Below are 26989 nucleotides of genomic sequence, written 5' to 3'. Positions count from 1 at the left end.
ATCTCTCAATTGTGTTACTCCTGCTCTTTGCCATGTTCCAAATCCCCCATCCATTCTCCCCGGAGCAAACCTATGATTATTTCATATCGGGGACCACACCGAGGCTCCCGTCTTTCCCCTATGCCGTCTCCATTGCCCCCAAATTTTCAGAGTAGCCACCACCACCGGGCTTGTGGTGTATTTCTTCGGTGAGAACGGCAACGGCGCCGTCACCATGGCTTGTAGGCAAGTCCCCCTACAGGACGCCTTCTCCAATCTCTTCCACGCCGCTCCCTCCTCTTCTCCCATCCACTTACATACCATTGAGATGTTGGCGGCCCAGTAGTACTCACTCAGGCCCGGCAGCGCCAGCCCCCCCCTATCCCTACTACGCTGCAAAAATCCCTTCCTCACTCTCGGGGACTTCCCAGCCCACACAAAACTCATGATACTCTTCTCAATCCTTTTGAAAAAAGCCTTCGTGATCACCACCGGGAGGCACTGAAACACAAAGAGGAATCTCGGGAGGACCACCATTTTAACCGCTTGTACCCTCCCTGCCAGTGACAGGGATACCATGTCCCATCTCTTGAAGTCCTCCTCCACCTGTTCCACCAACCGCGTTAAGTTTAACCTATGCAATGTACCCCAATTCTTGGCTATCTGGATCCCCAAGTAACGAAAGTCCCTTGTTACCTTCCTCAGCGGTAAGTCCTCCATTTCTCTGCTCTGCTCCCCTGGATGCACCACAAACAGCTCACTTTTCCCCATGTTCAGCTTATATCCTGAAAATTCTCCAAACTCCCCAAGTATCCGCATTATCTCTGGCATCCCCTCCACCGGGTCCGCCACATACACCAATAAATCGTCCGCGTAAAGAGATACCCGGTGTTCCTCTCCTCCCCTGAGTACTCCCCTCCACTTCCTGGAACCCCTCAATGCTATTGCCAGGGGCTCAATCGCCAGTGCAAACAGTAACGGGGACAGAGGACATCCCTGCCTCGTCACTCTATGGAGCCGAAAATACGCAGACCCCCGTCCATTCGTGACCACGCTCGCCATCGGGGCCCTATACAGCAGCTGTACCCATCTAATATACTCATCTCCAAAGCCAAATCTCCTCAACACCTCCCACAAATAATCCCACTCCACTCTATCAAATGCTTTCTCGGCATCCATCACCACCACTATCTCTGCTTCCCCCTCTGGTGGGGGCATCATCATTACCCCTAGCAGCCTCCGTATATTCGTATTCAGCTGTCTCCCCTTCACAAACCCAGTTTGGTCCTCATGGACTACCCCCGGGACACAATCCTCTATCCTCATTGCCATTACCTTGGCCAGAATCTTAGCGTCTACATTTAGGAGGGAGATAGGTCTATAGGACCCGCATTGCAGCGGGTCTTTTTCCTTCTTTAGGAGAAGCGATATCGTTGCCTCCGACATAGTCGGGGGCAGCTGCCCCCTTTCCCTCGCCTCATTAAAGGTTCTCATCAGTAGCGGGGCCAGCAAGTCCACATATTTCCTATAAAATTCGACTGGAAATCCATCCGGTCCCGGTGCCTTCCCCGCCTGCATACTCCTAATTCCTTTCACTACTTCCTCTATCTCGATCTATGCTCCCAGTCCCACCCTCTCCTGCTCCTCCACCTTAGGAAATTCCAGCCGGTCCAGGAAGCACATCATTCTCTCCTTCACATCCGGGGGCCGAGCTTCGTACAATCTTTTATAGAATGCCTTGAACACTCCATTCACTCTCTCCGCTCCCCGCTCTATCTCTCCTTCCTCATCCCTCACACCCCTATTTCCCTCGCTGCTCCCCTTTTCCTCAATTGATGGGCCAGCAACCTGCTCGCCTTCTCCCCATACTCATACTGTACACCCTGTGCCTTCCTCCACTGTGCCTCTGCAGTACCCGTTGTCAGCAAGTCAAATTCTACGTGTAGCCTTTGCCTTTCCCTGTACAGTCCCTCCTCCGGTGCCTCCGCATATTGCCTGTCCACCCTCAGAAGTTCTTGCAGCAACCGCTCCCGTTCCCTACTCTCCTGCTTTCCTTTATGTACCCTTATTGATATCAGCTCCCCTCTAACCACTGCCTTCAGCGCCTCCCAGACCACTCCCACCTGGACCTCCCCGTTATCATTGAGTTCCAAGTATTTTTCAATGCACCCCCTCACCCTTAGACACACCCCTTCATCTGCCATTAGTCCCATGTCCATTCTCCAGGGTGGACGCCCTTCTGTTTCCTCCCCTATCTCCAAGTCCACCCAATGTGGAGCGTGATCCGAAATGGCTATAGCCGTATACTCCGTCCCCCTCACCTTCGGGATCAACGCCCTTCCCAAAACAAAAAAGTCTATTCGCGAATAAACTTTGTGGACATAGGAGAAAAACGAAAACTCCTTACTCCTAGGTCTGCTAAATCTCCACGGGTCTACTCCTCCCATCTGCTCCATAAAATCTTTAAGCACCTTGGCTGCAGCCGGCCTCCTTCCAGTCCTGGATCTCGACCTGTCCAGCCCTGGCTCCAGCACCGTATTAAAATCTCCCCCCATTACCAACTTTCCCACCTCTAGGTCTGGGATGCGTCCTAGCATGCGCCTCATAAAATTGGCATCATCCCAGTTCGGGGCATATACGTTTACCAAACCACCGCCTCCCCCTGTAATTTGCCACTCACCATCACGTATCTGCCCCCGCTATCCGCCACTATGGTCTTTGCCTCAAACATAACCCGCTTCCCCACTAGTATAGCCACCCCCCTGTTTTTCGCATCTAGCCCTGAATGAAACACCTGCCCCACCCATCCTTTGCGTAGTCTAACCTGGTCTATAAGTTTCAAGTGCGTCTCTTGTAACATAACCACGTCTGCCTTAAGTTTCTTAAGGTGTGCGAGTACTCGTGCCCTCTTTATCGGCCTGTTCAGCCCTCTCACATTCCACGTGATCAACCGGGTTGGGGGGCTTTTTACCACCCCCCCTTGTCGATTAGCCATCCCCTTTTTCCAGCTCCTCCCCCGGTTCCCACGCAGCTGTGTCCCCCCCAGGCGGCGCCCCCCCCCGCCCACTCCACCCCATTCCGGCTCCCCCCTCTCCCCAGCAGCAGCAACCCAGTAACTCCCCCCGCTAGATCCCCCACTAGCGTAGTTACACCCCCCATGTTGCTCCCAGAAGTCAGCAAACTCTGGCCGACCTCGGCTTCCCCCCGTGACCTCGGCTCGTACCGTGCGACGCCCCCTCCTTCCTGCTTCCCTATTCCCGCCATGATTATCATAGCGCGGGAGCAAAGCCCGCGCTTCCCTTTTGGCCCCGCCCCCCATGGCCAACGCCCCATCTCCTCCACCTCCCTTCCTCCCTCCAAAACCACCTGTGGAAGAGAGAAAAGTTACCGCATCGCAGGATTAATAACATAAAAGTCATCTTTCCCCCCCTTTTTCCCCCTCTTCGCCCCCCATACTCGCCCCACCACTTTGTTTCAAACGTTCTTTTTTAGTAACCCGCTTATTCCAGTTTTTCTTCCACAATAAAAGTCCACGCCTCATCCGCCGTCTCAAAGTAGTGGTGCCTCCCTTGATATGTGACCCACAGTCTTGCCGGTTGCAGCATTCCAAATTTTATCTTCTTTTTGTGAAGCACCGCCTTGGCCCGATTAAAGCTCGCCCTCCTTCTCGCCACCTCCGCACTCCAGTCTTGATATACGCGGATCACCGCGTTCTCCCACCTACTGCTCCGAGTTTTCTTTGCCCATCTAAGGACCATCTCTTTGTCCTTAAAACGGAGAAATCTCACCACTATGGCTCTAGGAATTTCTCCTGCTCTCGGTCCTCGCGCCATCACTCGGTATGCTCCCTCCACCTCCAGCGGACCCGCCGGGGCCTCCGCTCCCATTAACGAGTGCAGCATCGTGCTCACATATGCCCCGACGTCTGCTCCTTCTGCTCCTTCAGGAAGACCAAGAATCCTTTAATTATTCCTCCTCGCGTTATTCTCCAGCACCTCCAATCTTTCCACACATCGTTTACGGTGTGCCTCGTGCATTTCCGTCTTCACCACCAGGCCCTGTATATCGTCCTCGTTCTCGGCAGCATTTGCCTTCACGACCCGAAGCTCCCGCTCCTGGGTCATTTGCTCATCCTTTAGCCCTTCGATCGCCTGTAATATCGGGGCCAACAGCTCCTTCTTCATCTCCTTTTTAAGCTCTTCCATGCAGCGTTTCAAAAACTCGTGTTGTTCAGGGCCCCATATTAAATTGCCACCTTCCGACGCCATCTTGGTTTTTGCTTGCCTTCCTTGCCGCTGCTCTAAAGGATCCACCGCAATCCGGCCACTTTCCTCTCCTTTTTCCATCCGTATCCAGGGGGGATTCCCTTCTGGTTTACCGCACAGTGCTTTTAGCCGTTAAAATTGCCGTTGGGGCTCTTATTAAGAGCCCAAAAGTCCGTTCCACCGGGAGCTGCCGAAACGTGCGGCTTAGCTGGTCATCGCCGCACCCGGAAGTCCAAAATTGTTGGGGTTTTGTCCGGTTTCCTAATATTAATTTAGTTCTGGTCCGGGTACCGTAACAAATGCAATTGCCATTAAAACGTTTTAATGTAATTGACATTTAACAATGTGATTATCGGGCTTCCGGGTGCGGCGATGACCAGCTAAGACCTGGTGGTGAAGACGGAGATGCACGAGGCACACCATAAAAGGTGTGTGGAAAGGCTGGAGGTGCTGGAGAATAATGCGAGGAGGAAGAATTTAAGGATTCTTGGTCTTCCCGAGGGTGCAGAGGGGGCAGACGTCGGGGCATATGTGAGCACGATGCTGCACTCGTTAATGGGATCGGAGGCCCCGACGGGTCCGTTGGAGGTGGAGGGAGCCTATCGAGTTATGGCGCGAAGACCGAGGGCTGGAGAAATTCCCCGAGCCATAGTGGTGAGATTTCTCCGATATAAGGACAGAGAGATGGTCCTCAGATGGGCAAAGAAAACTCGGAGCAGTAGGTGGGAGAACGCGGTGATCCGCGTATATCAGGATTGGAGTGCGGAGGTGGCGAGAAGGAGGGCGAGCTTTAATCGGGCCAAGGCGGTGCTTCATAAAAGGAAGGTCAAATTTGGAATGCTGCAGCCGGCAAGACTGTGGGTCACACATCAAGGGAAGCACCACTACTTTGAAACGGCGGATGAGGCATGGACATTTATTGTCGAAGAGAAATTGGAATAAGTGGGTTATATAAAAAAAGAACGTTTGAGACAAAGTGGTGGGGCGAATATGGGGGGCGAAGAGGGGGGAAAAAGGGGGGAGAGGAGAGATGATTTTTAAGTTGTTAATCCTGCGACCCGGTAACTTTTCTCTCTTCCCCTTGTTGTGGGGGAGGGAGGGAGGGAGGTGGAGGAGCTGGGGGCGTCGGCCATTGGGGGCGGGGCCAAAAGGGAAGCGCTATGATAATTATGGCGGGAACAGGGAAGCAGGAAGGAGGGGGCGTCGCACAGTGCGAGCCGAGGTCACGGGGGAAGCCGAGGTCGGCCAGAGTTTGCTGACTTCTGGGAGCAACATGGGGGTGCAATTACGCTAGTGGGGGATCTAGCGGGGGGGGTGGGGGTGGGGGGGGGTTAACTGGGTTGCTGCTGCTGGGGAGAAGGGGGAGCTGGAATGGGGTGGGGTGGGCGGGGCGGGGGGGGCGCCACCTGGGGGGGGGACAGCTACGTGGGAACCGGGTGAGGAGCTGGTTAAAAAAAGGGGATGGCTAGTCGACAAGGGGGGGGGGGGTAAAGAGCCCCCCAACCTGGCTGATCACGTGGAATGTGAGAGGGCTGAACGGGCCGATAAAGAGGGCACGGGTACTCGCACACTTTAAAGAAACTTAAGGCTGATGTGGTTATGCTACAGGAGACGCATTTGAAACTGATAGACCAGGTCAGACTACGCAAAGGATGGGCGGGGCAGGTGTTTCATTCGGGGCTAGATGCGAAAAACAGGGGGGTGGCTATACTAGTGGGGAAGCGGGTAATGTTTGAGGCAAAGACCATAGTGGCGGATAGTGGGGGCAGATACGTGATGGTGAGTGGCAAATTACAGGGGGAGGCGGTGGTCTTAGTGAACGTATATGCCCCGAACTGGGATGATGCCAACTTTATGAGGCGCATGCTAGGACGTATCCCGGACCTAGAGGCGGGGAAGCTGGTAATGGGTGGAGATTTTAACACGGTGCTGGAACCAGGGCTGGACAGATCGAGGTCCAGGACCGGAAGGAGGCCGGCTGCAGCTAGGGTGCTTAAGGACTTTATGGAGCAGATGGGAGGAGTAGACCCCTGGAGATTTAGTAGATCTAGGAGTAAGGAGTTTTCGTTTTTCTCCTATGTCCACAAAGTTTATTCACGGATAGACTTTTTTGTTTTGGGAAGGGCGCTGATCCCGAAGGTGACGGGGACGGAGTATACGGCTATAGCTATTTCGGATCACGTTCCACATTGGGTGGACTTGGAGATAGGGGAGGAAAAAGAACAGCGTCCACCCTGGAGAATGAACATGGGACTATTGGCGGACAAGGGGGTGTGCTTAAGGGTGAGGGGGTGTATTGAAAGGTACTTGGAACTCAATGATAATGGGGAGGTCCAGATGGGAGTGGTCTGGGAGGCGCTGAAGGCAGTGGTTAGAGGGGAGCTGATATCAATCAGGGCACATAAAGGAAAGCAGGAGGGTAGGGAACGGGAGCGGTTGCTGAAAGAACGTCTGAGGGTGGACAGGCAATATGCGGAGGCACCGGAGGAGGGACTATACAGGGAAAGGCAAAGGCTACATGTAGAATTTGATTTGCTGACTACGGGTAATGCAGAGGCACAGTGGAGGAAGGCACAGGGTGTACAGTACGAATATGGGGAGAAGGCGAGCAAGTTGCTGGCCCACCAACTGAGGAAAAGGGGAGCAGCGAGGGAGATAGGGGGAGTGAGAGATGAGGAGGGAGAGATGGAGCGAGGAGCGGAGAGAGTGAATGGAGTGTTCAAGGCATTCTATGAAAGATTATATGAAGATCAGCCCCCGGATGGGAAGGAGAGAATGATGTGTTTTCTGGACCAGCTGGAATTTCCTAAGGTGGAGGAGCAGGAGAGGGTGGGACTGGGAGCACAGATTGAAACGGAGGAAGTAGTGAAAGGAATTAGGAGCATGCAGGCGGGGAAGGCCCCGGGACCAGACGGATTCCCAGTTGAATTTTACAGGAAATATGTGGACTTGCTGGCCCCGCTACTGATGAGAACCTTTAATGAGGCGAGGGAAAGGGGGCAGCTGCCCCCGACTATGTCAGAGGCAACGATATTGCTCCTCCGAAAGAAGGAAAAAGACCCGCTGCAATGCGGGTCCTATAGGCCTATTTCCCTCCTGAACGTGGACGCTAAGATTCTGGCCAAAGTAATGGCAATGAGGATAGAGGATTGTGTCCCGGGGGTGGTCCATGAGGACCAAACTGGGTTTGTGAAGGGGAGACAGCTGAATACGAATATACGGAGGCTGCTAGGGGTAATGATGATGCCCCCACCAGAGGGGGAAGCGGAGATAGTGGTGGCGATGGATGCCGAGAAAGCATTTGATAGAGTGGAGTGGGATTATTTGTGGGAGGTGCTGAGGAGTTTCGGCTTTGGAGATGGGTATATTAGATGGGTACAGCTGCTGTATAGGGCCCCGATGGCGAGCGTAGTCACGAATGGACGGGGGTCTGACTATTTTCGGCTCCATAGAGGGACGAGGCAGGGATGTCCTCTGTCCCCGTTATTGTTCGCACTGGCGATTGAGCCCCTGGCAATAGCATTGAGGGGTTCCAGGAAGTGGAGGGGAGTACTCAGGGGAGGAGAAGAACACCGGTATACGGACGATTTGTTGTTATATGTGGCGGACCCGGCGGAGGGGATGCCAGAGATAATGCGGATACTTGGGGAGTTTGGAGTTTTTTCAGGGTATAAATTGAACATGGGGAAAAGTGAGTTGTTTGTGGTGCATCCAGGGGAGCAGAGCAGAGAAATAGAGGACTTACCGTTGAGGAAGGTAACAAGGGACTTTCGGTACTTGGGGATCCAGATAGCCAAGAATTGGGGTACATTGCATAGGCTAAATTTAACGCGGTTGGTGGAGCAGATGGAGGAGGACTTTAAGAGATGGGACATGGTGTCCCTGTCACTGGCAGGGAGGGTGCAGGCGGTTAAAATGGTGGTCCTCCCGAGATTCCTTTTTGTGTTTCAGTGCCTCCCAGTGGTGGTCACGAAGGCTTATTTTAAAAGAATTGAGAAGAGTATTATGAGTTTTGTGTGGGCTGGGAAGACCCCGAGAGTGAGATGGGGATTTTTGCAGCGTAGTAGGGATAGTGGGGGGCTGGCACTACCGAGCCTAAGTGAGTACTACTGGGCTGCCAATATCTCAATGGTGTGTAAGTGGATGGGAGAAGAGGAGGGAGCGGCGTGGAAGAGATTGGAGAGGGCGTCCTGCAGGGGGACTAGCCTACAGCTATGGTGACGGCGCCGTTGCCGTTCTCACCGAAGAAATACACCACAAGCCCGGTGGTGGTGGCTACACTGAAAATTTGGGGGCAGTGGAGACGGCATAGGGGAAAGACGGGAGCCTTGGTGCGGTCCCCGATAAGAAATAACCATAGGTTTGTTCCGGGGAGAATAGATGGGGGATTTGGAGCATGGCAAAGAGTAGGGGTAACACAATTGAGAGATCTGTTCGTAGATGGGACGTTTGCGAGTCTGGGAGCGCTGACGGAAAAATATGGGTTGCCCCAAGGGAATGCATTTCGGTATATGCAACTGAGGGCTTTTGCGAGGCAACAGGTGAGGGAATTCCCGCAGCTCCCGATGCAGGAGGTGCAGGATAGAGTGATCTCAGAGACATGGGTGGGGGACGGTAAGGTGTCAGACATATATAGGGAAATGAGGGACGAGGGGGAGATCATGGTAGATGAGCTGAAAGGGAAATGGGAAGAAGAGCTGGGGGAGGAGATTGAGGAGGGGCTGTGGGCTGATGCCCTAAGTAGGGTAAACTCATCGTCCTCGTGTGCCAGGCTAAGCCTGATACAATTTAAGGTGTTACACAGGGCGCATATGACTGGAGCACGGCTCAGTAAATTTTTTGGAGTAGAGGATAGGTGTGCGAGATGCTCGAGAAGCCCAGCGAATCATACCCACATGTTCTGGTCATGCCCGGCACTACAGGGGTTTTGGGTGGGGGTGGCAAAGGTGCTTTCGAAGATGGTGGGGGTCCAGGTCGAACCAAACTGGGGGCTGGCTATATTTGGGGTTGCAGAAGAGCCGGGAGTGCAGGAGGCGAAAGAGGCTGATGTTTTGGCCTTTGCGTCCCTAGTAGCCCGGCGCAGGATATTGTTAATGTGGAAGGAAGCCAAGCCCCCGGGTGTGGAGACCTGGATAAATGACATGGCAGGGTTTATAAAGTTGGAGCGGATTAAGTTCGTTCTAAGGGGGTCGGCTCAAGGGTTCACCAGGCGGTGGCAACCGTTCGTCGAATACCTCACAGAAAGATAGAGGGAATGGAAAAGAAGAAGACAGCAGCAGCAACCCGGGGGGGGGGGGGGGGGGGGGGAGAGGAATCAGAAGGACTCTCAGGGATGTTATTGTATATGCATAGGTATTTAGTATATGTAATTGTATATTGGATTGTTGGATTGTATTTTTGGAGAGTATTTATCGTGGACAAGGCAGTTGCCATTTAGTTTTGTTTTTGATTTTGTTCAAATATTATTTATTTATTTGTTTAAAACTGGCCATTGTTATTTATATTGTTTTATTGATGTATAAAGGAAACACTATGTACTGTTATGTTTGGCCAAAAAATCTTGAATAAAATATATCTTAAAAAAAAAACCAATGTGATTATCATTGGACTTTAACAATGCAGTAATAAGACATTGGGCGGAATTTTATGTCCTATCTGGGTGGGGTCAGAAAAAGCAGCAAGCTCTTTGGAGGTCCAATGGTTTCGGTGAAACTGGAAAATCCCACCGGTGAGAGAGGCTGCAAAATTCTGCCATTGACACGGTGTACAGGTCCCCAAACAGTAACCATAAGGTAGGATAAAGTATAAAAGAAGAGATAATGGAGCTTGTTAGAAAGATACTGCAGTGATACTCAGATATCAATATACATGATCAATGTATGTAAATGTAGTACAGTCATTTCAACATTAGATGGCTCACAGTCAGATACTATAAGAACTGGTTTCCCGCCTTTTCTAAGTCAGATGACATGATGATGTGATTTAAGAACAGTGAACAAGCAAGACATAGAATAGCTAGAGTGAGAGAAGTTAGAACTAGTTTGTTATAATAGTGTATAGTTATATAGTTATCTGTATTGTACTTTAATTCTTTATTGTTTGTTTAGTATTGAGTAAAAGAACTCACAGTTTATTATTTTATTACTCATTAAATAGTTCATCTTTCAACAAGAAGACTATTGGTCAGTTTATCATCCTGGTGGATTCAAGAGTAATATATATATTTTAGATAAGTCATTATTTAAAATATACCAGGTACAGCGATAATCATGGGGGATTTTAATCTTTCAATGGCATTACCATCGCTGAATCCCCCATTATCTGTGTATTGCCATTGACCAGAAACTGAACTGGATCAACCATATTAATACTGTGGCTACAGGGGCAGGGCAGTGGCTGGGGATTCTGCAGAGAGTTACTCACCTGCTTATGCCTAAAGCCTATCCACGTCCGCAAGGCACAAGTCAGAAATGTCATGGAATACACCCTACATGCCGGGGATGAGTGGGGCTCCAACAACACTCAAGAAGCTCAACACCATTCAGGACAATGGGGCCCGCTTTTTTGGAACCCTTTCCACCACCTTCAACATTCACTCCCTCCACCCACTGACACAGTGGTAGCAGTGTGTATCATCCTACAAGATGCACAGCAGCAACTCACCAAGGCTCCTTCGGTAGCACCTTTTAAAAGGTCCCCTCATGTAGACCCGACTCACAACGCCCCTGAAGGGTCGTGAAGCACGACTCTAAAAACCTGGCCCAACTCCATGAAAATACTGGAGGAGTAGAACATGCCTATCTCTGCAATGGAGTCAGCCAGGTTTGCAGCACTGGTTGTGAGCTTTTGACACAAAAAAACCTTTGCCTTTCAAAGGCACTCCGGTGAATCAAAAAGCACGGAAATGGAGTTGGGAATCCCAAAATCAGGACCTGTTCGCCATTTCTAAAGGGCTCGGTGGAAATTCAGTCAATCTATCAGTCACTTCATTAAATGTTACTGTACACTACTTGTGCTGTAATCTTGCTATTCGAATGATAATGAAAGTTTATCATAAGAACATAAGAATTAGGAACAGGAGTAGACCATCTGGCCCCTCGAGCCTGCTCCGCCATTTAATGAGATCATGGCTGATCTTTGTGGACTCAGCTCCACTCTCCGGCCCGTACCACAAAATAAGTTTTCACACAGACCAAAATATGCATGCAATGAATTTTGCAATGACATAAAAAGCTTTGGCCACTGCTGCTCTAATATCTTTGGCATTCATCATTTCTTTCACAGATCATTTGTGAATAGTTCTACAGCAGTTCAATAGAGCGCATCATTATTCGCTTGATACTCTTTTGCAGCAGCTAACTAATTACAAACAGGCGAGAAATCCTCAAGGAAGTGAAGTTTGTCACAGGCACGGTGTGTTTTCCAACATGAATCAGCACCGTAGCAGGAAAACCTGATGAGGGTAAGTGTTTCATTTAATTTGATTTAATTGGATGCTGGTGGGACAGAGTGAATAACAACTTACATTTATATCATGGCTAAAATTAGCTACTAGTTTTAATTAAATTAAAGAGGCAGCACAGTAGCAATGGGTGATGCAGTAGCACAGTGGTTAGCACAGCTGCTTCGCAGCACCAGGGTCCCACGTTCGACTCCCGGCTTGGGTCACCATCTGTGCGGAGTCTGCACGTTCTCCCCGTGTCTGCGTGGGTTTCCTCCGGGTGCTCCAGATTTCCTCCCACTGTCCAAAGATGTGCAGGTTAGGTGGATTGGCCACGCTAAGTTGCCCCTTAGTGTCCAAAAAAGTTAGGTGGGGTTACTGGGTTACGGGGATAGGGTGGAGGTAGGGCCTTAGATAGGGTGCTCTTTTCAAGGGCCGGTGCAGATTCGATGGGCCGAGTGGCCTCCTTCTGCACTGTAAATTCCAAACCAAGGCAAAAAGGTGGAGGGTATGGAGCTTGGGGCCTGGGCAACTGAAGACATGGCCATAAATGGTGGAGGGATTAAAATCAGGGATTTATAAGAGGCCAGAATTAGAGGACAGAGATACCCGAGGGTGTGAGGCTGAAGAAAATTGCAGAGATAGGGAGAGCGCGGCCTTAAGAGGGATTTGCAAACAAGAATGAGAATTTGAAATCAAGACTTTTCTTAACCAGAAGACAATAGGTCAGCAAGCATTGGGGGATTGATGAATGGGACTTGGTGGGAGTTAAGGCCCAGGCAGCTGGATTTTGGATTACCTTATGACTATGAAGAATAGAAAATTGGAGACCATCCTGGAATGTTTGAAATAGTTGTGGTTCTCAACAGTAGATGAGCTGGGATGCGACAGTCAGTCAATTTATAGACATCAGGGGCGAAATTCTCCCGAAACGGCGCGATGTCCGCCGACTGGCGCCCAAAATGGCGGCAATCAGACGGGCATCGCGCCGCCCCAAAGGTGCGGAATGCTCCGCATCTTTGGGGGCCGAGCCCCAACATTGAGGGGCTAGGCCGACGCCGGAGGAATTTCCGCTCCGCCAGCTGGCGGAAACGGCCTTTGTTGCCCGCCAGCTGGCGCTGAAATGACATCCCCGGGCGGCGCATGCGCGTGAGCGTCAGTGGCCGCTGACAGTTTCCCACGCATGCGCAGTGGAGGGAGTCTCTTCCGCCTCCGCCATGGTGGAGACTGTGGCGGAGGCGGAAGGGAAAGTGTGCCCCCATGGCACAGGCCATCCCGCGGATCGGTGGGCCCCGATCGCGGGCCAGGCCACCGTGGGGGCACCCCCCGGGGCCAGATCGCCCCGCGCCCCCCCCGGACCCCGGAGCCCGCCCACGCCGCCTTGTCCCGCCGTTCAAAAGGTGGTTTAATCCACGCCGGCGGGACAGGCAATTTATCGGCGGGACTTCGGCCCATCCAGGCCGGAGAATCGAGCGGGGGGGGGCCCGCCAACTGGCGCGGCCCGATTCCCGCCCCCGCCGAATATCCGGTGCCGGAGACTTCGGCAACCGGCGGGGGCGGGATTCACGGCAGCCCCCGGCGATTCTCCAACCCGGCGGGGGGTCGGAGAATGACGCACCAGATCTTTTTTTTGTTTTTGTTTTGTTTTTAAAAAAATTTAGAGTACCCAATTCATTTTTTCCAATTAAGGGGCAATTTAGTGTGGCTCATCCACCTAGCCTGCACATCTTTGGGTTGTGGGGTCGAAACCCATGCAAACACGGGGAGAATGTGCAAACTCCGCATGGACAGTGACCCAGAACCGGGATCGAACCTGGGACCTCGGCGCCGTGAGGCAGCAGGGCTAACCCACTGTGCCACCGTGCTGCCCCAAGACATGAGATCTTAGTGCCGATATGAATTTGAGGCAGGAAGCTCATCTTAGATGTGATATTGAAGGTTGCGAACATGCTGGTTTAATCTCAGACTGTTGCCAGGGAGAGGGATGGAATCATAGGTGGAATGGAGACAAAGAGAATGTGACTGGGAAACCAGCTGGTAAGTAACATAACTTCCACTGGGCCAGAGAAAAATGTACAAAAACAGAGTCACTTGAGGGTTTGCATAACTGGGACCGGAAGGCATATTGGGTACGGATGGTATGGTTATTTAATTTGTTAAATGGTGTTGCTTCTTTCTGATATAGTCTTCTATAAGTTGAGCCCTCTAAATAGGGGGACTGTTTGTTAGATTTTATTATGTTTTTTGCTGACAATGTGTCTGCTTATCATAATTGTTAACTCTGTATTTGAAAGCTTGAAAACTTTACACATCGTTCGGACTGTTGTGTGATTCCTCCTGTTGACTGTAAAATGATATTAGAAATTGTGGTAACTCTAATATTCTTTGATTAGGCTGATGTGGAATCTCGATATTGCCGTGTGAACAAAGAACGTTAGACTTTGTTTTATAAGCAAAGTAATTTGTTATTAACACGACACTAACAAATAATTAAAATGTCTAAGATGAATGCAGGAGGAAATAATTGTCTAACACTAACTTACACTCAGTTACTACAGAGCTACTCTAATATGCGACTGCTACCAACTCCTAACAAACACCTTCTGATGGAACACATGGTGCATCCGGGTCCGTGCCTGCATACTCGCCCCACCTGCTGGTCGGATGCTAGAACTACAGCTGTTAAACATATAACTTATAATACACATGCAGATGATGATTTATATAGATTTACATAGAATTTACAGTGCAGAAGGAGGCCATTCGGCCCATCGAGTCTACACCGGCTCTTGGAAAGAGCACCCTACCCAAGGTCAACACCTCCACCCTATCCCCATAACCCAGTAACCCCACCCAACACTAAGGGCAATTTTGGACACTAAGGGCAATTTATCATGGCCAATCCACCTAACCTGCACATCTTTTGGACTGTGGGAGGAAACCGGAGCACCCGGAGGAAACCCACGCTAAAGTGAAAACCCGCGCAAGTCAGGTGACGCCACAGCCACATGCGCATGTTTGTTAAAGACACACATGCACATAATCAAACAGCAAGATGCTTAGTAAAACACTTAAAATAACGATAACACTTCTCTCCCTTAAATTCCCGTACCAGCCTCCCCGAACAGGCACCGGAATGTGGCGACTCGGGGCCTTTCACAGCAACTTCATTTGAAACCTACTTGTGACAATAAGCGATTTTCATTTTCATTTTTCATTTCATTTCATTTTTCAATTGCACTTAAGGAGAGACAATTGGCGCAATTTACGGGATGCAGCTGGTAGATCCTAGGAGAGATCTCTTCCGGGATTCCCGGTGGTCATTACGCCCTGTGAGATCTAGCGAGATCTTGTGAGACGTCGCGATCTGGATCCAGCCTACAATGGGCGGGATCCAGACTTGCATAGTTAGGTGAGCCCAACTGCTAACTTAACTATGCCTACGCCAGATCTAACCGGCCCCCATGATCTACCGGCTTCGCCGACTGGTACGAGGGCCAGGCAGAACGGCATTTGCCAGGGTCTCCCAGGTGATTAGAGGCCCCCAGATGGCTGGTATCTGGGACTTGCTGTTGCAGAGCAAGAACACTTGAGCAACTTAGTTGAGGTACAATCCTGTTTTTCAGAATCTGCCTCAAGACAGAGAAGTGCGTTTTCCGCGCCAGGGAGGTAATTTCCTGAGGGTACCGCATAGACCGGGATGGACTACACAAGGTGGAAGAGAAGGTGCAAGCGATCCAACAGGCCCCCTACACCGGAGAACAAAACTGAGCTGCACTCATTTCTGAGGCTCATGAATTATTACCGAAAATTCATGCCTGGACTTGCAGCCTTACTCCCTCCCGCCACCATGTTCTGCAAAATTAAAACCAGCCATGGGTGTGGATAGCATTACAGGAAGAGGCGTTTACATAAGTAAAGATGAAACTAACTTCATCCGGCCTACTGGGCACTAAGATTCCCTAAACCACTGGTAATCACGTGAGATGCCTCGCCGTAGGGCAATGGCACCGTATTGTCACACCACATGGGCGACGGTAGAGAGTGACCGATTGCATGTTCCTCCAGGATACTGACCACAGCAGAGAGGAACTAGGCGCAAATCAAGAAAGAAAGTTTGGCCGTAGTTTTCACGGTCAAAAAGTTCCATCAATAGGTGTATGGGCGTCATTTTACAATACTGACAGACCACAAACCGTTGTTGGGACTCTTCAAGGAGGATAAGGTTGTCCCGCCCACCGTGTCCACCCATATCCAGAGATGATCCCTTTCGTTGGCATATAGGTTTGCGCTCGAGCACTGACTGGGCATACAGATTGCGAACGCAGATGCACTGAATAGACTTCCGAGCCGACATGACATTCCGCACCCCACCACCACCACCACCCCCCCCACCCTTGCCTCCCCCCCACCCCAGAGCAGACATAGTCGTAGCCATGTTCAACTTCATGGATACATTGCCAGTCACGGTGGCCCAAATGCGTGAGCGGACACAAATAGATCCTTTATTGTCCAAAGTCCGCCATATTGTGGTCAATACCTGAAACTATCCAATGAGTTAAAGGCTTTTTCAACAAAAATATCAGAGTTCAGCATTGTCCTTTTATGGGACACTCGCGTCATAGTCTCACACAGGACTTTATACTGAGAGATCTGCACAACAGCCACCCAGGCGTATCAAAAATGAAAATGCTCGCCCAAAGCTACGTCTGGTGGGCAGACCTGGGTGCAGATATAGAGCGCCTGGCTCAGCAGTGTGGCGTTTGACAGGAGCAGCAAAACATCCTGCCTGCCGCACTCCTTCACCCATGGGAATGGCCAGGTCGCTCTGGGTGCGGTTTCATGCCAACTTTGCAGGTCATTTCCAGGGCTCCATGTTTTTTAGTTGTGTGGATGTCCATTCAAAGTGCTTGGAGGGCCACAGGATGTCATCCACTACTTTGTAGGCGACAATCGAAAACTACCAGTCTCGTTCAGCATACACAGTATCCCGGATGCGTTGGTCACCAACAACGGCACACGTTTTACGAGCGAAGAATTTGGTTTTCATGAAGGCACATGAGATCCGGCACATCCGCACTACCCGGTTTCGTATGGGCAGGCCAAGAGGGCGATGCAAATGTTTAAAAGAGACTTGAAGAAGCAGACCTTAGGGGTCTCTTGACACACAACTGGCCGTTTTGTATTTTGTTACCGTACCACCCAACATGCCGCGACCGGTGTAGAGCTGGCAGAACTTTTAATGGGCAAAACTCTGGACCCGCCTCAGTCTCGCATTCCCAGATATTAGCAGGAAAATGTGCCGCAGTCAGGAGCGGCAGGGGCATTGCCCAGACAGACAGTTCAGACAAGGTGACACAGTTTACGTTTGAAACTTTGGGGACGGCGCCACGTGGGTCCCAATTCGACAGGCAGGGCTAGTATCATACCAAATTTGAGCTCAGGACCAAATGGTGAAGTGTGCGTAGACCACCTCAGACGCAGAAGATCAGCTCAACACGAAGCTCCTCCGGAGGTAGTAGCTTCAAGTCGGACAGCCGCAGCACAAATGAATTGAAGTGCTTTGCCCCTGCGGGACCCGACGCAGAGGTGCGGGAGGTCGAGGACTCAGACTCTAATATGGAGACCCAGGCATCGGAGGTTTCTGACGATGAACCAGTTGAAGAGCAGCCACCAGTGGTGGCCCCTCCCACAGCGATCAGCAAGGAAACTATGTTCACCGCCCAGATATACGCCTCCTGGTCCAGCCCCGCAGGCGCAAGGGGCACAACCACGGGCAAAAAAGAGCAGAGGGCCTCCTGCCCCACCTTCCTCCGATGGGTCTTTGGACTGAGGCGGGGAGGGCTGCAATAACTCGCATGATGCGCAATCAATATACTCGAGGTGAAGGTATTCAGTAACTGAGGCTTTAATGCACTAGAACTTATCCCCAGCAGCTTTGTTACAGAAAGTGATGGCTGCTTGGACGGCACCATCTCTTATACCCCGCCTTTAGGGCGGAGCTACTTCACACAGCCAATGGTAGACGCCAGGGTCTCAACCAATGGGGACCAATTTTCTTCCCCGTGAGCCTCGTTGAGTAGAAGCTGCAGTGGAGTAAATGGACTCGAGCATTAAAGCCGGCCCAGATCAGAGTCAAGCTTGTACAGTACCAGCTGTGATCTGAAGTGTACTGTGTATATAGTTCACTTTGTAACAAAAGTTTTCTTTACGCCTCTCGTTTGAACTCCTCTGTGGCCACTAAATTTTGGTAGGCTTGATTCATGTCAAATTTCGAGAATGCCTTGCCTCCTGCCAGAGTTGAAAACAGTTCTTCTCCCCTCGGCAACAGGTAAATTTTGAAACCTGATTACGGGTCATTTCTAATCCCCACATATACGCACAGTACCATGACTTTTGAGAACAATTGGAGCTGCCCAACGGAAAAGCTGAATGGACTCAATGATTCCCAGCCTTTGTAGCTACTCCAATTCCTCTTCCACTTTGCCTTTCATGGCCTAGGGCACTGTCCTGGGCTTGAAAAAGCGAGGTGCAGCCTGAGGATTTACAAACAACTTAACTGCAAAGCCAAGCAATGTTCCCAGTTTGTCTATGAAAACCTCAGAATATTTCTGAATGACCGCCTCTGCCACTGTTGTGTGCTTCATCTCACCCCAGTTCAACAGAATTTTCCTGAGCAGACTAGGCCTTTCACTACCAGGAGCTGTGCCCTTGCTTCTTGGCTGTTATGCGCAATGTCCACCTCAAACGTTCCAGGCAATGGTATAGCCTCGTTAGTGTACATTCAAAGCTTGATCCCTACCTGAGTAAGGGCTGGCGCCTGCTCAGAGCCCCAAATCCTCATGAGGGTCTTCTCACTGATGACAGATGCAGAGGCTCTTGTGTCCACCTCCATCTTAAGTTTCTGTCCATCGACCTCCACTGTAGCATGAATCAGCCCTGCGCGCACCTCACTCACCTTAAACATGTTGTACGAGCACTTCTCTTCCTGTTCTGTGTTTTCCAGGTGATGTGTAGCAGACTGAGGCTCTTAGCACTCCTGCACGTTTTAGCCTAAATGCCCCTTTTTGTTGCAATTGTGGCACACAGCGACCCTGAACTTGACTGATTGGCACAGTGCGAGCCTCCACACCTGAAACATTCCACTGCATTCGCCTTTTTGTTTGCTGGCTCTTTTCTCACTTGATGCCCTGCGCCTGCCTGTGCCCCACTATGGGCCTTTTGAATATCTTTTGCATGGTTGGCAGCCATCTCCATGCCCTTTGAGCCTTCTTGAAAGTTAGTGTGGCTTCCCCCAACAAACAACACCGCATGCTGCCTTCATTAATGCCTCAGACCAATCTGTCCCGGAGCATATCTACCAACAATGCCCCACACTCAGTGGTCAGAGAGTTGACGCAATTCAACAACAATAGTCACTGCAGCCTGTCCTGCCTTTTGAAAATGACTATGGAAATGACTATGAAAATTAGACAATCACTGAAGGCTTAGGAGAGTGATAACTCTGAATGAGTGCAGCTAACTCTGCAAATGGAATATGATCCAGTTTCCATGGTGTTGCTAAATTCCTCATTAGCTTCTAAGCCTTTTGCCCCACACACATTCAGGTGAATTGAGTGCTTTTTAACTTTGTCTGCAATTCCATTTGCCAGGAAAATGTGCCCCAACGTTCCACATTCTCAGTCCAGTCCTCATGCCCCTCCACAAACTCACAGATAGCCCCAAACATAGTCATTGCCGCCGACCACATTGCAAACTAACTACTCACTGTACATAACTTTGTCGTCACACCGCACCTAGAATTGTTTTCTTCTCATTTTTAATCCTGATCGCTAGAAAGATGTGGTAACTTGACCACAAGAAAGATAGTTATAATAATGATCTTTTATTAGTGTTACAAGTAGGCTTACATTAACACTGCAATGATGTTACTGTGAAATCCCCTAGTCACCACACTCCGGCGCCTGTTCGGGTACACAGATGGAGAATTCAGAATTTCTAATTCACCTTACAAGCACATCTTTCGCGACTTGTGGGAGGAAACCGGAGCACCCGGAGGAAACCCACACAGACACTGGGAGAATGTGCAGACTCAGCACAGACAGTGACCCAAGCCGGGAATCGAATCCGGAGCAATGGCGTTGTGAAGTAACAGTGCTAACAACTATGCTACCGTGCCCCCCATGTTTCGAATGCATTGTAAAAGTTAAATTGTCTTTACTTCAGAAAACTTTGAGGTAATAATATAATTTGGCGTCAGACACCAGTAGCAGCTGAACATAACCAAACGCGTGGCTAAACTGAAAACCCGTGCAAACCCACGCTTTTGATGATATCACATGCGCACACGCACTTTTGTTAAAGGCATCCGTAATCAAATAGGAAGATGCTTATTAAAACATTATTAAAACACTCTATGACAAAAATGAAGAGAGTTGAGAACTGTACCTCAAGTGTTAATTCAGAATTTTCACTGGCCTTCTCTGCCTCTAACCACAGTTCCTGATTGGTTTGGTAAGACACCCCCACTTCATGCAGTAGATGTTTTGCAGTCTCAATAAAGCGTATCTCCAGATCCTAGGAGAGTCAAATGACAAAGCTTATTTCTGCCCTTAAAATATGAATAAGAAAAAGACTGCACTTAGGGCCAAAGGTCAGACATTGGGCCTGTGCATGGGAAGCTCTGAACCGAAGAGTGACAATGGTCAGTTTCAGTAACTGATGTGGTGTTCTTTCTGTTGCTAATTTTAAGATGGCTGGTGTAGTGTTCACAAAGACCACAAATAGCTTTAAAGTGTAAAGCTATAAATTCATTAACACTACTTATTTGGATTCGACACTTAATCTTATATAATACACAGTTGATAATAAACATATAATCTACACTCATCTACTACTAATCTCTACACTATTACATTAACTATGATACGCTCTCACTCACACAGGGCTGGATTCTCCATTATTGGGACTATGTCCCCACGCCGGTGTCAAAACGGTGGAGTTTTACTCCTGAAAATCCTGGATTAAAGGGAACCGCACTTCCAGGTCAGAGGCTGCACATGCCACGCCGGCGGCCTCCATTGGCGGACTCGGACCGCGGAGGGAGACGCGCAAAGGAGACCCCTGATCAGCCATGCGCCCGACCCTCAATCCCCACACAAACATTCCCTGGCCACCTATAAGGACCCCCCGGCCTCCAATCCGCCTGCCCCCGACCAGGGCAGGCGCTGGCTGAGTCCACAGCCGCCACACAAGTATCCCAACTGGCTGGAGCACCTACGCTATCGGGGCTTTGGCCAGTCGGGGGCGGAAGCTGTTGGAGTGGACCTCTGGCAATGGTGCCAGGCGGCACGTCGTACTCCCCGGTGACGCCGCTTTTCGGTGCCCGGAGAATCGGTGAACCCGTGCTGATCCTGATCCCCCCCCCCCCCCCCCCCCCCCCCCCCCCCCAGCCATGATTTTGGCGTGAGGGTGCGGATAATCCAGCCCACTATCTTTCCTTCAGTCTGTTCTCTAGCTTTCTCCTCACCCACAAGGCTTAGCATCAATGTCTTATACACTTGTACATCTAGCTCCCTCTAGTGGTTGATTTAGACATTTCATTAACCCTTGCATTCATGATAATGTGACAACTGGTTAATGGGTCAATCTGTTGGAAGGATCCTGCAGCATCTATATCTGGTCTGACTATCACAAGTGACTCAGTGGTTGGAATAGGATTACTTAAAAAATGATATTGTAGATAATTTTTTAAACATTAATTTAGTCACATAGCTGTGATTAAAAGCTATTTTCTACATTCTCTCCCAATTAAATAACAACTGCACTTCCAAAATCCCACCTTTGATCCTGACATTTCTGCAGCTACTAATCTGCTCAACCACAAACACCTTCAAAACCCTAGACCCTATTAACACCACTACTCTCTCTCATCCTGACCATTTCCCTTCATCTCTACTCCCTGAAGTCCAAGGGATGCTGATATGTTTGCCAAATTATTTAGCCGTCCACCACCAAATTTGGCATAACACAAATAGATACTGCTCTCATTTCACAAAGCTACAGTTCCAGGATTATCCTAAAACCCCGGCTGGTTTTCTCCACTTAAAAACCCTTTAGCTGTCTCATCAAGCAGTGCAAGGAGCTCATGAATTTCTTTGTCACTACAAATTGAGACAATCTGATCAACTGTTTTTGCCACGCCTCCTTTCCCTAGCCAACTGAGCCAAAATTTCCCCCAAGCTCCTCCCTGACCTAGCAATGAGCTTGCATTGGTCACTAAGCTCCCTCCTATGTCCCTCATACCCCATCTGAGTTTGTCTTGCCCACGAGACCCATCGCCTACTCCCTTCATGTTTTCCACCAAACCGTTGACCATGAAACCCTCATATTAGCTCATACTGTTAACTAATTCTTCTTTTCAGGTCCCCTCTCTTTCAGGTCTGCTGGCATGAGACTAGAATGCCGATTGGTTGGCAAGTGGACTCTGATAGATAACGACGTTACCATTGTCACAACACCCTGGGCTAGTGCGCGGTCAATTCCAGCCCCACTTTGTTTTTTAAATTTAGAGGACCCAATTATTAAGGGGCACATTAGCATGGCCAATCCACCTACCCTGCACATCTTTGGGTTGTGGGGGTGAAACCCATGCAGACACGGGGAGAATGTGCAAACTCCACACGGACAGTGACCCAGGGCCGGGATTCGAATTCGGGTCCTCAGCGCCATAGTCCCAGTGCTAACCACTGTGCCACATGCTGCCCCACTTGACCCGGAGTTGCAACCAGGTGAAATTAGATTATATTTTAAATACCCAAGGTCCTTGGTTGAACCCAACTAACTACATTCACCATGCTTGTAACTCTACAATACAAGTAGATTCTTATTATGTAAAGTATTATAAATAAATTGACAGAAAATATAACTGACTATCTACTACCCCTTTCCCAACACCCCCTAAGTACCCCACTCTTTACACAGACAAACACCACAGAGGGGAAAGGATGGCAAAAAGAGAAAGAAATATCAATAAGAATAAAAGGAAAAGGTTCTTTGATGCACTGGGATGACTTTTAGTCAATGTCTTTTTGATGTTCAGGCTTTTGTTTTGGTACTTCTTCCTTTTAGGCTTGAGGTGGTTTACTCTGGCAAGGTTGTCTGCTTTCTCTGCAGATTCAACATCATTTCAGGTTCACAGCAAAGGATGTTCCAGACACACACTGCTTTCAGAACAATAGAGCAGTTCTTTCACTTCAGCAAGCAGGAGAGAGATAGTGAGCGTACCTTTCATTTCCATGGTCTAGACACGTCTACTACTTTTCTCAGAAAGCATCATGCATCATGGGCGTTATTCAGTATGCACTTTCAAGAATTGGATAACATAGAACATTAGGGGGGGCTGCTGTTTGGGGGTTTGGTGGGAGGATGGGATTGTTGTTGATATGGGAATTGACATTGTATTCATTACTGCTTATTGTTTATTGGTGGTGGGTGTAAATTTGGGAGAAAATGTGAAAAAGGAGAATAAAAATATTTATTTTAAAAAAGCATCATGCAGGAACCAATCACTGACCATTGTCAGGCAGAAGACTGTCCCTCGCCAACCCACTGGTTGCCAGTTAACCAATCAAACCGACTCCCTCCACAGCCTATTCCTAAGATCCACCCGGTGCCGAAGAGTCTGGCTTCTCCTCTCCCAAACATGAAACCTGGGAACACAGTGTCCTGGCAATCAGGCTGTTGAGTCTCCTGCTTAAAGGCACACCCCAATTATGGGTCCACGGACCAAAGCAATAAAAGAAATGGGAACATTGGAAACAAACAGGAAGGACTCTTACACCATGGAGAATGCACCATGGAGCAATGAACTGCCAAACGTTTGTTTAAATTTAAACGAGGAAGCTTGACCTGGATTGGTCAAAGCCCCATGATAGAAGCTAAATACATTGTCCTGACTAATCAGAGTTAATCAATCAGCACTTGCTTCTCATGCAGTTTAAATTATTGTTCCCTATATAATTGGTATTCTTGCAAATTCTATCCTGATGACGGTAATATGAAAAGATTCAGCAGCATGAATGGGATTTACTGAGCAACCCGTCCCGTTTTCCGGTGCGGCGAGAGGCAGCCTGCCATTGGCTGGTGGCGGGATCTTCTCGTCCCATCGTTCTAAACGGGGTTTCCCGTTGAATGCATCCATCGCCACCGGGTAGCAGGACCAAAAGATCCTGCCGGCGTTGTTGCTAACTTTTGGTTGGCTCTTAATTTGGCTCTGTTTAATCACGTTTGCTCAAGAGTCGCCAGGTATCTTTCGACACCGCCACAAGGTTCAGAACCGAATACTGATCAATGACTCGATACACCAGTTAGTAAGTTCAAAAGCAATGCTCTTTTATTTACACACAGTCAAATCTACTCATGCATAAATTCTACAAACTAAACTACCACTATTACTAAAGCCTATACTTAGCTTCGGGTGCCCACTCAGTCAGAGGAACAATGGCCGTTGCTCGGTTCTGAGGCTGCTGGGTTGAGCTGTTTACAGGGTAGCAACTAGGAGCGTCTATCTCGTAGCGTGCGTTGTCTTGGGACTTACTTGGTCTGGTGCAGCTGCTAGGCAGGTCTCTCTCTTCGGTGACAGCCAAAGCCAAAGGAGGGAGATTCTCCCTTGGGGGATACCTTTTATACTGAAAAGGGCTTCGCGCGCTTTTGGGCGGGCCTTGAACTTGGCCTCAACTAATTGGGTCTTTCCCAATCATCTGTATTGATTTTCCTCCAATAGAGAGGTGGTTCCCTGATCGCTGGGCGTGTCCTGGTGACTGTCAATCTGCTTTGTCTTAGCTTCTTCTGGCGCCGGAGAATCTGCCTTAACATTGTGTATCTAAATGTTTCCCTTTTGTCCCCGGAGATGGCTCATTAGTATGTAGATTGTTTGGTAGTTTCTGTCCTGTCTGAGAGTTTGAGGTTCTAATCAACAGACAGAGCTTGCACCTGCTTGTTTCTTAGCATTGTCCAATTTTCCCTGCATTCTTTGCAAGTGTCCATTTTGTAATTGGGATGTGGCATCCCAGATGGCTACAGCTTGAATGGCCGGAAGATTTTGCCCCATGCCTCCGGCAAAATATATTTACTTGTTATTTTCTGAATCTTAATTGATACTCAGTACGAAGTCTTACAACACCAGGTTAAAGTCCAACAGGTTTGTTTCGATGTCACTAGCTTTCGGAGCGCTGCTCCTTCCTCAGGTGAATGAAGAGGTATGTTCCAGAAACACATATATAGACAGATTCAAAGATGCCAAACAATGCTTGGAATGCGACCATTAGCAGGTGATTAAATCTTTACAGATCCAGAGATGGTCCAGAGATTGATACTGATATGGTCTTTATTAGTCTTGCCATCTGTCTATAAGCAGAGATGCTTTAATTTCTGGCACAGGCTATGGTGTGTTTTCCCAAAACCTGTCTGTGACGTCAATTTTAAATTGACTTGCAGCAAGCTCTCTTTAAGGTTGCATCAGAAATATTAATGGCCGGAGAAATTCTCCTTTCCCCCTGACAGCGTAACCTCACCCGGTGGCGTGGGGTGGCTTCAATGGGAAACCCCATTGACAAGCGGCGAGAGTGGAGACTCTGCTGCCAGCGAACGGCCCCGTCATCGGGAAACATGTGGCTGGGGGAACGGAGATTCCCACCCATTGTTTATTTATACATTCAAACATGGGGGTGGTCATCACACATATATATGCATACATACACACGTACACAAAGACAAACGAATGAGATAGGATGGCAAAGAGTTTTACAACTAGGAACAACTTAAAACAAAGATCTGTTAGTTCACATGAATGTCAGGGTCCCGTGAGGGTTCCTTCATATAGGAGTTAAAGTTCAGACAGGTTCAAAGAAGGAGTTGCAGAAATCTTTTAAAGTTGCTAATGATGCAGCAAGATGCCGCTGGTATCCAGAGATTTGGTCTGCTGTACTGGTGATGGCAGAAATCGTCCAGAGAACCAGGCTTCAGGAATGTTTAGGCCCGAGGTAGGCTTTGTTTTCAACCTGGAGTCCTGCTTTGGTGTTGACAGGCTGGATGTTAATAGCAGACTGCCCTGGGCCTCCATGAATATAACATCAAAACTTTCCAAATGCAAAAGGAGCTTAGCATGTGTGGTGTTGCCCATTGATAAGTCAGTTTCAAGTTAGCAATCAGTTTCTATGTCTCTGGTCAAAATTCATTGTTTACATCAGGAGACAAAGAGCTGCTATTAACACCTCTGTAGGAATAGCAAGTTTTGATTGCTCCCTTGCTGTTATACGTCCGGGCTGGTGAGACAAACTGCTTCCTGTTTCTATTTTTCATTGATTGTAATGGGTCCACACAATGATGAGGGTTGAATTTTATCCTGTAATTACTACTGAAGGTTTCCAGAACTATAGCAAACTTGCATATTTTATGACCAAAAGCAGCCATGTTTTTGGTGTAACAAAGTCAATATTTTAAAAAGCTGAAAGATTTGACTTGCACAGTTTATGACCTCTTTCATGTCTTCTTGATATGGCAGAAACAGAAGCTTGAAGAAAAGCAAGACTGCAAAATGTGATCTTATCAATGCCCTGGCCATGGAATTGAAGACAAATAGAGTACAATTAACAACTAATGAATTTTAAAAGTTTCTTGAGATGTGCCTGGCAGCCAGCTGATTAGTCTTAGTAGGTTGTGCAATAATGTAATATCTAACACACTGCTTTAGCTTAATAAAATTCGGGCATATCATAGGTAAGGGTGGATCAGGAGGTCAATTTGAGTGTGGATTATGGTGGTTCCACAATAATAACTAACAATGTTGCATTGGCCACTAGATTTCTCTTTCCCAGAACTGCTTTCTCACAGTCTTTGTCTGTACCATCCCATTCTCGAAGCAATTTTGCCAGCGGTCAGTTCAGGGGAGGACCTTGTTGATTGATTGATATTTATTGTCACATGTACAGTGAAAAGTATTTTTCTGTGGCCAAGGGAATGTACACAGTACGTACATAATAGACAAAAGAATAATCGGCAGAGTACATTGACAAATGGTACATCAACAAATAGTGATTGGTTACAGTGCGGAACAAGGGCCAAACAAGCAATACATGAGCAAGAGCAGCATAGGGCGTCATGAATAGTGTTCTTACAGGGAACAGAGCAGTCCAAGAGAGAGTCATTGGGGAGTCTAGTAGCTGTGGGGAAGAAGCTGTTCCTATGTCTGGATGTGCGGGTCTTTATACCTCTGTATCTTCTGCCTGATGGAAGGGTCTGGAAG

At 48.9% G+C, this 26989-nt stretch overlaps 1 protein-coding gene across 2 annotated transcripts in view; it reads right to left on the bottom strand.

Moving 5' to 3' along the window:
• ccdc180 (coiled-coil domain containing 180) overlaps nt 1-26989 on the bottom strand; it is a 216211-nt gene that overhangs the window by 170186 nt on the left and 19036 nt on the right. For both annotated transcript variants that reach the window (XM_072488692.1, XM_072488691.1), the window contains exon 6: nt 20134-20262. In XM_072488692.1, coding sequence (XP_072344793.1) covers nt 20134-20262 — 129 coding nt within the window. The remainder of the gene's footprint in view (nt 1-20133; nt 20263-26989) is intronic.

The sequence above is a fragment of the Scyliorhinus torazame genome, chromosome 22, assembly GCF_047496885.1.
Source record: "Scyliorhinus torazame isolate Kashiwa2021f chromosome 22, sScyTor2.1, whole genome shotgun sequence".
NCBI classification, from domain to species: domain Eukaryota; kingdom Metazoa; phylum Chordata; class Chondrichthyes; order Carcharhiniformes; family Scyliorhinidae; genus Scyliorhinus; species Scyliorhinus torazame.
Note: the sequence above shows the minus strand (reverse complement) of the source record. Positions and strands in the feature narration are given on the sequence as shown.